Here is a 12,088-nt window from a genome sequence, read left to right as displayed (position 1 = left end):
ACAAACCAGAGGCAGCAAAGTCAAAAGAGAATGGGAGAGGGAGGTTTGGAGGGAGGAATGGAGGGAGGGGGAAGATAGACAAAGTTTGAACACTGGGAAGTAAGTGATGGGCAGTTGCTTCAAATTGGAGATGAGAGAGCTGGACACAGGATGGGGGCAGTCAGAAGTGGTGCCTAAATGGTGACAAAGTATCTAAGATCCTAGGAAAGAAGCCATGTGGTGACTTCAGAGTCAAGAAGAAGAGCTGGGACTGGGAAGCAGGCGGTCAGACACAACGGCTTCAGCATTGTGCTCAGCTGAATCACAAGCCTCTGGGCTCAGGGATAGTTGGGTTTTAAGCTTATATCTCCTAAAAGAACTTTGCTTACCCCATAGACAGAGCACAATGGTTTTTGGTAGTGATTTGGTGGTTAAGTAAACTGGAGAGACAAGACAGTTATGGTGACTGGTAGAATATCAGATATCAGTAGATGATAACCATCAGTAGTTACGTTTTAGATGGCAGCTAAGTGTGTGCTATGTGATCGTCCACATTCCAGGATCACTATGTTGATAGCTATGCCAGCAGCTCTCTTACTCCCAACACTAATAAAACAGATAAGACATAACCTGGGGCCTCAACTCTTTGACAGCATCTTTGTGATATGCAGAACCTCAAGGAGGAACCCAACAATGCTGTCTCCATGAGCTAAGAAAAGGGGAAGACTTCCTGCCTTTGGACAGGAGGTTAGGTAAGATATACGCCAGTTCCAATCCCCAGTACTGTCCCTCCATTCTTACTATTGACCTAACCACAGCTCTTGAAAGAGACAGGAGCCTCCCTGAAGACAAGAGCCATGTGTGATGAGATAGCTAGGCTGAAAAGTAAACAATAAACTCACAGTGCTAGAGAAACCACTTAATGCAGAACCAATGTATTCAAAGAAAAGTGTAAGGGACTTCAGTTTCAGGAAGTAAGCATGAGATCATATCAGTGGCATTTTATCATCATCATCATCATCATCATCATCACCATCATCGTCATCATCATCACCATCATCATCACCACCATCACCATCATCACCACCACCATCATCATCATCGTCGTCGTCGTCATCATCATCACCATCATCATCACCATCATCGTCATCATCATCATCGTCGTCGTCATCATCATTATTATTAAAATGTATCTGCTATCTCTAAGTCAGTGGAGGCACGGATATTTCAGGTTCAGCCCAGAGGCCATGTTTTATTCTAGGTCTTGGCCTGGAACCAGAGTACGTTGCCACCAGGTGGCAGTAACTTCATGTCACCTTCTTAGTGGCTCAGAAGGCTTTGAACCAGGGTCTGGTCTTCTTAGGTGGTCTGACTTGTTCTCCTCTGGGGTGGGGAGGCAGGGAAGGTCCTGTCCTGAGGTCCAGCATTTGGACACCTCATCCTCAGGTTCTGCTCCCTCTGTAGAGGGGGCAGCACAGGGAAGTGGTGTACCAGGGCTGCCTGGGAAAGCAGACCCGAGAGTTGGATCTGTGACAAGCCTTTCTGTTCTCGCCCTGAAAACACACACTCGAAACACAATGACAAGGGAGAGCGAAAGGAATCTGGGGCAGGGACATTGTGGTTTCTTGCAAGATCCCCTTGGCTCCCCAAAGACTGAAAAGACAGAAAGTGAAAATCTAACGGGGTGAAAAAGGAGTTGGAGCCCTTCACACTCCAGGGCTAACAGTGAAGACAAACAGAAGTTTAGAAAGTTCTGACCATGGAATGCAAAGCACAGGGCAAGCTGTGCTGTATCACACAAGAAATGTGTTTTGTTGGATCCTCGATAAAAACCTCAGTTCCTACTTCCAAGCCACCTTCCCCTTGGGGTGTGGGGCTCTGAGTTGTCCTACTAAGAGCCAGACACAAGACAACATGGCTCAGGGTCCTACTATGTGCCAGGCCTGGGGCTGGGCAGCAGAAGTAGGGAATACAAGGGGTTTGGCACATGTGTGCATCTGTGCTTTGGGGCAGCTCTGTATGGAAGACCCTAGAGGGCAGGTGAGAGTCATGATGCCAGAGAGAGAGAGAGAGAGAAAGAGAGAGAGAGAGAGAGAAAGAGAGAGAGAGAGAGGGGGGGGGGGGAGAGAGAGAGAGAGAGAGAGAGAGAGAGAGAGAGAGAGAGAGAGAGAAAGAGAGAAAGACACAGGATGGGAGCCATGCAGCTGCACAGCGACAGTAGACTGAGTATTCCAAAGTCACTGCTTCTTGAAGAGCATGCTCAGATGTACTGGGAACTTGGGCTGCCATGACACAGGCAGTGAGCACTACTGGGATCAACAATCTTCCTTCCAAGATATACTCACGGATCATTTTACCTCACTATAGACTGTGCCCGGGGCTGGCAATCCAACAGTGGGTAAGCAGGTACAACCCCAGCCTCACTAAGTCTACACTACAGTGAAGGACTGCAAGTCCTACCTAGAAGCCTTTACGATATCATCAATGGTGGAAAAGGAGCTTGAGGACTGACAAGAGATACAGGGGTTAGGGAGGACATGATGAGGTCTTAAATTCTGGGATTCTTCTGGCAACTACAATAGCTGCATGCACACCATTACACGTTTTAAAACAATTTCCACAGCCATCTTTTCATGCCCACAAATAAAAGGAACTAGTTCCATTTTACTGATGAGGAAACTGAAATGGTCCCAACATTCTAAATAAAGGGCGGAGTAGTGCGACTCCCAGCCCCAGCCTATGCACTAACATGCACAGGGGGAGCAGAAGCACCTGCTATGGAGCGTCAGGTGGAAGAAGGCCTGAGAAGGCAGGTGAGGGTCAGTGAGGGTCAGATGCAGTTGCCTACAGGCTTTGGCACTGAGAATGAAGAGACAAGGTGAGTGGCCAGGCTGAGACCCCTCCAAACCAGACAGCCTGGTGAATCCTGCTTCAGTTGAGTCCTAGAGGTTGAGTGAATGTTAGGGTAAGGAGTTAGGGACAGAAGGAAAATTGTCTGTAAAGAAACAGCATGTGTAAAGGTCCTGGGACAGAAAGGACACATATGTTTGAGGCCCAGAAAGGAGGCTCTTATCTGGAACAAACAGAGCTAGAAAGCAAAGCAGGGATGGGAAAAACACAGTATAGATGCAGGTCCCAGAAGTCTTGGGGAGTGGGGCAGCAATCGGAATTACTCGAGTAACCATGAGCACCCCAGAAAGGGTTTAAGCAAAGAGCTGCCAATCAGATTCACATTTCAAACAGCTGTTTTTTGCACTGGCCAGAGAGCAGCCTGGAGGGGTCAGGTATCATTTCTTTAAACCACTGAGGGGCCAATCCTGTCTTTGTGAGGGGACAGCAGTAACCTGCATAACACCAGGGGCACAGAGTGGGGAACAGAAAAGGCACAATAGGATCTGGTGATCAGTAAAGCACTGGGTACTCTGCGGCAGAGGTCAGCGAGGACTGAAAGGTAAGTGTGTGAGCTATGCAAGCTGCAGAGGTCAGCCGAAGACTGAAAGGTAAGTGTGTGAGCTATGCAAGCTGCAGAGGTCAGCCGAGGACTGAAAGGTAAGTGTGTGAGCTATGCAAGCTGCAGAGGTCAGCCGAGGACTGAAAGGTAAGTGTGTGAGCTATGCAAGCTGCAGAGGTCAGCCGAGGACTGAAAGGTAAGTGTGTGAGCTATGCAAGCTGTGCTTCTGAGGCGGGCCAAGTGCAGGTGTGGCTGGAGTCTGAGACTCGGCCTTTAGGATGTTCTCTATGTGTCCAATGATGTAGCAATTTCTTATGACAGGGACACATTGTATCTCTGTGTATAACCGCCTCTGAGCCTGGGGGGTCTTCAGTGACTCCCAGAGTATGTGGGTGGTTGTGGAATCCCCAATCCAGATGTCCACACAAGGTGTTGCTGTTCAACTCTTTCTTTGCCACACTGAAGCAGAGCTGCAAGCCTTCTCCAGAAACAATGTGAAAACAAGCAGAGGGCTGGCACTGAAGCAGAGGCCATACTTTGCCAGACTATACTCTCACAAAATCTACCTGGAAAACCTACCAGCTGGTTCCAACCTTTTCAGGCCACTGATAGAGAAACTGAGACTCAGAAGGAGACCTGGGAAGGCAAACCTGAGACGGTCAGAAAAAGAGCTGAGTAGATTGCTAGGCCACAGGTTCAATCTATGTTTTCAGACTGTGTGTACGTGTGTATTCAACTGTGTGCTTATGTATGTACATGTCCATCTCTGTATAGATGCATGTGCACATGTACATGTTTTTGTGTGTAGCTATATGTGCATGTGTGCATCCATGGGCTGGCTGGTTTTGTGTGTCAAATTGACACAAGCTGGAGTTATCACAGAGAAAGGAGACTCCCTTGAGGGAATGCCTCCATGAGATCCAGCTGTAAGGTATTTTCTCAATTAGTGATCAAAGGGGGAGAGGGCCCAGCCCATTGTGAGTGGTGCCATCCTTGGGCTTGTGGTTCTGGTTCTATAAGAAAACAAGTGGAGCAAGTCAGAGGAAGCAAAGCAGTAAGCAGACCCCCTCCATGGCCTCTGCATCAGCTCCTGCCTCCAAGTTCCTGCCCCTGCCCTGTGTGAATTCCTGTCCTGACTTCCTTTGATGATGAACAGCAATGTGGAAGTGTAAGCGGAATAAACCTGTTTCTCCCCAACTTGCTTCTTGGTCGTGGTGGAATAGACCACCTCTGCACCATTTCTGTAGGAATAGAAACCCTGACTAAGACAACAAGTGTATTTGTTTCCTCTGTGTGCATGTGTGTGCGTGTGCGCTTGTGTGTCTGTGTGATCACAGGTGTGCTCGTGAGCATTTTTACCTGTGTGCATGCATGTTCATCTGTGTTTTTCTCCCTCTCTGTGTCTGTATGTCTCTGTCTCTGTCTCTGTCTCTGACTCTCTCTCTCTCTAAGTATGTGTGTGTGTGTGTGTGTGTGTGTGTGTGTGTGTGTGTGTGTGTCTGTATGTCTGGCTCTGCATGTGTATCTGCATGTGTCTGTGTGTGAGTGTAGGGCTCTGAGGAAGTGGCACTTGGATGCCTCCAACCTTTTCCAGGAGTCAGATTCATCCCTGAAGCTCCTTACTTAAGTAAGCTCCTACTTCAGTGTCCTTCAGCCACCCCAGACCCACTGAAAGTGAGCCCTGAGGCCTGCACCTTCAACAGCTCCAGGCACCCTGATGACTGTCAAGGTCTAGATGTCATGGGGGATGATTGTGGTCTCTTTGCTGACCTTAAGGCCAGGGAGGAAGAAGGCAGTGACCAGGGGAGACAGGCAGGAGCTTGCTCTGTATGGATATAGGACCTGTAGACCCCACAAGGGAAGACAGAGCAGCAATGGGAAGTATGAACCCCAAACTGCTGGGTTAGCAGAGCCGCTGCTGTCACAGCTGTCATTGGCCAGGCCAACAGCACACAGGAGCCAATTGCTTTCTTCCTGAGGATTCCTGTGATTTGGAGTGTGACTCAGTTGCCTGTAGCATTCAGAGACATAGCAAACTGGCAAAGATGAGCACGTGTCCCAGTCCACTGGCCTCATCACTTATTGTCACAGACACCTCTGAGTTGTGGTAAATAACCTGTGCTCTGCAAATCTTTCCATCCACACTGCCCAGACAGAGGGAGCCAGAAGCTACAGGCTTAAAATCACTCGGAAGCACCAAATTCTGACTGGAAGCGAAACACCAATTCCATGTGATTCATGTGTGTTTGTTTCTATATAAAACGGGCATTTCCTGGTGGACGAACTGACTCTGAGCAAGTAGCTTCCTATGCTGGCATTCCTGTGAGCCTGGGCACACCCGAGGAATACTCCAGTGAGCTCTAGGCTAGTGTCTGGGAAACTCTCTGAAGGCTTCAGGCAGATGGTGCAGGTTGAGGGCTCGGCTGATGAGGGGGCTCTGTTTAATACACTCCCGGGCTCTTCGCCATGAGCAGTGAGAGGGGCTCAGGCATAAACACTTGCCACTCATGACTAGAATAATCCAGGCCTGACTAAAGGTGAGCCGATTTCTCCAATTCTTTATGTGGAGGTGGGGTCAAGGGCAGGTTCGGGTGTGAACTATTCTACCAAGAAAGCCAGTCATAGAAAATATCCCCTTTCTCCCCAAGACACCCCTGACAGGTCTGCAACACCAGGCAGGGGAAAATAGCGAAAAGATTTAATCAATTCCTAAATGAAGTTTAACATGTCCTTTACTTGTGACTGTGAGTGTGGCAACAAGCCACAGACTTCTCATGAAGGAAAGCCTAGATATGATGGTGAATATCTATAGTGAGGCCTGGATAGCTCAGTGGTGAAAAGCACATATTGCTCTTTCAGAGGACTGGAATCCAGTTCGCAGCACCGGCATCAGGATGCATACAATCACCTGTTAACTCCAGCTCCAGGTGATCTGACGCCTGTGCCCTCCTCCCACGCCCACACATACGCAGCATACACACATGTACACATGATCAAAATTAGTTGATTAATTAAAATTAAAAGCAAATAAATAAAAATACAATATCTATGATGAGTGTTGCCTTGAAATCATGATACTGGATGATCACATGATCCCACCAAAAAAAAAATCCAAAACATCCCTGATCCCAAAACCCAGAATCCGAAATTTCCAGAATGTCAACATAATACAAGTAGAAAAGCTCGTGGCAAGAGACTTTGTTTCCCAGACAGCACAACTAAAAATGCATATAGAAGATATGCATGAAACAAATAAATCCATGCTTACAACTGGGTACCACCTCCAAGACACTCATCAAATATATGGAATATTCCAAAACTCAGAAAAATCCCAAACCTGATAAGTTTGATTCCAGACATTGCAGGTGGGATCATATGTTGAAGGCACACACCAAGACGCTTCTATGTTACCAGGTCACATAGTTAAATGTTTTAATACACTTGCTTTCCTATGTGTTTAATGGATGCATTAATAATTTTCATCCTGAGGAGGCCACCGGCTTCCACCTACTTACCTGGTGGGTGAGTGGATCAGCCTCAGTGGCTGGTGGGTGACATTGTGCTTTTGAGCTGCAGCCCTTACCTGTGGATCAGAGAGCCGGGAGAGGTCAGGGTACAGGTAGAACTTGATGCCTTCCGAGGCACCCGGCAACGTGACCCCTCGGATCAGGAGGATCAGCAGCATGATGTAGGGGAAGGTTGCAGTGACATACACGACCTGCGTTGGAGAAGAGAGACAAGAGGTAGGCAGGGGTGGTAGTAGTGGTCTTATCTCACTCGGCACAGCTCCCTCTGCACGATGCACGCCATCCTTTATGGAGGCTGCCCTGAAGTCAATAGAAGCATGGACCATGCTCTCTGTATCCATCTGCACAGCCCAGTCTCAGAAAGACAACTGGCCCTGAGCATCCTCAGGGTCTTGTTTCCATAGCTGCCAGGAGCCATGGATGCGCATGCCTCTCACATCACGTGCAGTGTTTGCAGAGCGCTCCATAGTTCTCCGTGTCATCACTTGACAGCTGACAACATCCGATACAATGCGAGCACCATGCCGTCGGCACCCTGCATTATCTAGGGAACAATTACAAGGAAGGAAGCCTACAATCCAGTTCCCATGCAAACATCCATTCATTATTTCTATCTGGGTTTCTCCGAATTCACAGATGTGGCTCCTGTGGGACTGTACTGACAGCAAGTACCTAAACTAACGTCAGAGAGGCAAAGAGTAGGATGACCGTGCCTCCCTGGTCGTCTTTGCCATGTTGGGTGTGACAGCCCCGTCAATCAAGAGGAACCTGTGCAGGAGATGGATCTTCCAAGGTTGTATATGGTCAGCAACAATGTGTCCTACGTTTAAACCTTGTGAGGGGAGGGAGAACCTGTTTGTCTCCCTCTGCCCACTCCTCAGGGGAGCGTGTACAGAGGGCATATGAGGAGCTTGACAGCAGTGGGTTTCAAACTCACAGAAAGACACTGAAATTACAACCCTGTACTTGGAGCTCTGGGAAAGAAGTTTCTCAAAACAGTTCCAGGTGGGTCACTTGATAATGTTGTCTATCTGACTCCACTCATTTTAAAATGTATTTATTTACTGTATGGTGTGTGTGTGTGTGTGTGTGTGTGTGTGTGTGTGTGTGTGTGTGTGTGCATGACATGGCATGTGTATGTAGGTCGGGGAAAACATTCAGGAGTCCTTTCACCATGTGGCCCCCAGGGATCGAACTCAGGTTGTCAGGCTTGGCAGCAAGCACCTTTCCTAGCTGAGCCATCCTGCTGGCCCTCTATTTCATCTCTGTTTAAACCTGGCTGGGACTCTTTTAAATCCATTTCACAATTCACTAATGGTTTAAGACTTGCAATTTTGAAAAGAACTGTTCTTCGTAAAAATCTTTTCTTTTTATAACCTAAGATAGGCTGGGACATGGGGGTAGGAAAGGAGATGGGAGGTGGAGCCGAGAGTAGAAGAGGAAGCTAAGAGGGCAGGAATGACCCCACACTGGTTTGGAGCTCTCTGGCTCTGGTCTGCAAGGAGGTCAATGGTTCAACCCAGAGAAGCTGAGAGAGGCTGAGCCAGTAGAGAGACTGTGCACTCAAGGACACATAACCTTCCTGGAGCCCTCTCCTGAACACTGCTCACACAGAGCTGGCCAACCATCCAACCTCTGGACCCCAGCCCTGGGTCCCCACATAGGTGCCAGCCCTCCTCCACTGGAGGACCCTGCAGGACTCAGAGTCCTGCCACATTTAGCCTTTTCTCCTTTGTCATTTTCTATTCTCTAATCACTTGCACTGTCCCTTTTGGGGACCTCCCACTCCTGTTTAGAAGGGAGCTTCTAAACAGCTAACGAATCATGGCCAAGTATGGATTCACAGCCAGGTCGACTTACTTCCAAGGTCTCCTATTTGAACATCCCAATATTCCACTCATGAGATCATCACAACATTTGTGAAAATACATTATTATTTCTCTCACTTGAGAGAAGTTATTTATTAGCATAAAACGCATGTTTAAACACAGTCCTCGAACAAGAGGACACAAGGATCAGCAGAGATGGTGACAATGCATCATCCAGACACACCTGGAAGGTTGGATCACCTTCTGTGGGTGCTATCTGTGTTCTTCAATGATAGCTCACTTAGCCCCCAGTCTACCAATGCCTGCATTTAAGCTGACAAGTGAGCCATGGGCTCCCTGGCACGTCGTATGACCAATGCATTCTCATACTGTCATATACAATGCCACGAAGTGTAATTCAAGGAAAAGGGCATGCAATTCAGACACACAGTTGGAGTAGGTAGTCAATATTAACAATAAGAAAAAAGGTCAGTCATGGCTGTAGCTGGCCATTGGCCAACAGGCTGACTGCTGTAAAACTCTCCTCTTCCACATAGCTTCATAGGCCTTGTCTATGACAGATATTCAGCATTGCACACATATTCTGTAAGGAACGCTTCTTAGGGCTGGAGTGATGGCTCAGGAGTTAAGAGTACTTTCATTTGCTGCTCTTCCAGATGACCCAAGCAGAGCGTCCATCTTCTGCACTGCTCACAACATTTTTAATTTTCAAGCTCCTCCAGAACATCCCACTGTGGTCTCAACACTCAATAGCCTTTCTAGCCCAAAGTTCCAAAATCCTTCTACAATCCTCCCCCAAACTTGTCAGAAATACCCCGTTCCTGGTACCAATTTATGTTAGTCAGGGTTTATAGTACTGCCATGAAACACCATAACCAAAAAGCAAGCTGGGGAGGAAAGGGTTTATTCAGTTTATATGTCCACATTGCTGTTCATCACCAAAGGAAGTCAGGAAGTCAGGACAAGCACTCAAGCAGGGCAGGAACCTGGAGGCAGGAGCTGATGCAGAAGTCACAGGAGGGATGCTGCTTACTGACTGGTTCCCAGTTCTCATATCAGGTGGCTTACAACCATATATGACTCTAGTTCCTATGGATCTGACACCTGTGTCCTCTGAGGGCACCTGTACTCATGTGCATGTACCCACACGCATGTGGATGTGCACACATACCGAACCCCCCACATCTATATATAATTTTAAAATAAGAAATTTTTAAATATTTTAAAATATTGATTTATTCATTTATTTGGTGTGTGTGTGTGTGTGTGTGTGTGTGTGTGTGTAGTTATGAGTATGGGTGTATGTAGGGATATGGAGGGGTGTAAGTCAAAGGACGTTCTACAGGAGTTAGTTTTCTCACATGGGTCCCTGGGATTGAACTCAGATTGCAAGGTTGGCAGCAAACACCCTTACCCTCAGAGCCATCTCACTGGCCCCTGTCTATACACACTTGACTCTTTCGAATACTGTTAAGTCAGCTCAAATCTACAAGTCAGGAGGAGGGTAACAACCTCGGTGCCCTCAGCTAGGGTAACAACTAAACAACCATGCCAATCAGTGCAGTAGGCAGGAGCTGCCATGTCCCAGATTTCTTTCTCCAGCTTAGCGGCCATGAGCCCTTGCTCTCACAGCGGAAAGATGAGAATGCTAAGCACAAGGACAACTCACATTCACAGGAATTCATCCTCAGCCTGCAGGACCACGTTAATGAGGCTGAATTTGCCAGTTTCCCTATGTTGTCTTTACTGAGTAGATAGGGTCACTGGGGTACCCTTTAGAGAATCATTTAAGACCTGACCAAGTATATCCTCTGGGCCCAGGCAGTGTGGATGGCAGACAGAGACTCATCCTGGTGGTGGTGTGCGTGCGCCGTTAAATGGCTGCTGGTTCTCAGTGATGACTCTGAGGCCACAAAATGAGCTCCCAGAGTATGCTTCTGCATTACGTTCGAACAGCCAAGCCCCCTAACCATTGTCCCTACTTTCATTTTTATACTTTTAACAAAACCATAAAAGATAGGTAATATGCAAATGATTTGCCCACAGACCATAGTGTGGGCATGTTTACTACTAGAATGAAACCCCTGACTGGCATGTGTTACCCAAGATTCGCTCCTAAGCTAAAGTGTGGGAGCATCAAAAAGGATATAAAGGGTGCAGGGGGGTGAGTGACATCAAAGTCGAAAATGTAACATCTCCCCAAATCCCTTCTCATGTGTTTCTATTTTTGGCTAGACTAGGTATTTGTGTTATCTTTGATTCTTCCCCTCACTCCCAGCTCCAGCAGCTGGTGACTGTTACCGTATAGATATGACTGTCAAGAGATTGCCCACAAATGACATGTGCCAGCACTCACTTCTCTTGTGCACTTGTCAGACTCTACTAATCAATCCCAGCATTCCTTGCAGCTGAGCCTGCCAGCAGCCTCAAAGCCCTCCATGTATTATTCTGTCACCCCTGACCTACTCCACATATCACATGTGCATTTCTTGTTTCCTGCAGGTTAATGGATGTGTAAGATCCAGGTCTGGTCCTTAAGGAAAACAGTGTGCATGTGTGTTTGGGTCCCCTGGAGTCCTGATAACTGCAAGGCAGGGTCAAACAGGTAAAGAAGGCTGCTGAGCCAAGTGCCTCCCAGGTCGCTGAGACGGATCCGTAAAAATGATTTGGAGCCAGGCATCCCTGGGTAAGTGGGAACGGCAGAGGCCAAGGAAGTGGGATGGACACAGAATATGCCTACACAACATCAGGAAGCTTCCAAGTGGTCAATGGGGTGATGGGGAGGTTGGCCTCGTTCCTCAGCTGTCCCCACATGCCATCACACTCAATTCCCACTGTTTGGCTCACTGTGTTCTGCACTCACAGCAAGGGTCCCTCGCTCCCTTCCTTCTGGGTCACTGTGACAACCCTGTGCTATCCACACTGCTGCCCAGGTTCAGAAACAAAGATCTGGCTCATCTCTGTCCTGTGAGTCGTAGCCAGCAGCCCATGCTCAAGGTGGGGTGGAGTGAAATGGTTGAGCCTTGGTGGCAAGTGCTAGCATCCAATCCCGCTTCTTGCTGTGTGACTTGGCAGGTCTCCACCCATCCCCACCGCCAGTTCCTCACAGCTAGGGAGCATGCCAGGCTCCTCCAAGTCCCCTTGCCTTTTCCCAGCCTTCTTTTGTCCACAGAGTCCATGGCCAGCTCAAGGCCACCCACGGTGTTCACTCTCTATGTGTCTGAGTCTCCACACAGCTGGCTGAGCTTCCTCCAGGTCACATGTTCTGCCCTCCACCAGGATGTCCTTGTCCCATCTCACAG

General features: G+C 48.1%; 1 protein-coding gene across 1 annotated transcript in view; it reads right to left on the bottom strand.

The window, feature by feature from the left end:
* The window catches only part of Slc6a11 (solute carrier family 6 member 11), a 115,721-nt gene that overhangs the window by 48,282 nt on the left and 55,351 nt on the right, over nucleotides 1-12,088 (bottom strand). The window contains exon 6 of the mRNA NM_024372.2: nucleotides 7,014-7,148. Within this exon, the coding sequence (NP_077348.1) occupies nucleotides 7,014-7,148 (135 nt within the window). The remainder of the gene's footprint in view (nucleotides 1-7,013; nucleotides 7,149-12,088) is intronic.

This window comes from Rattus norvegicus, chromosome 4, assembly GCF_021556685.1.
Source record: "Rattus norvegicus strain SHRSP/BbbUtx chromosome 4, alternate assembly SHRSP_T2T, whole genome shotgun sequence".
Taxonomy (NCBI): Eukaryota; Metazoa; Chordata; class Mammalia; order Rodentia; family Muridae; genus Rattus; species Rattus norvegicus.
The sequence above is the reverse complement of the archived record's forward strand: the minus strand, read 5'-3'. Positions and strand labels throughout refer to the sequence as shown.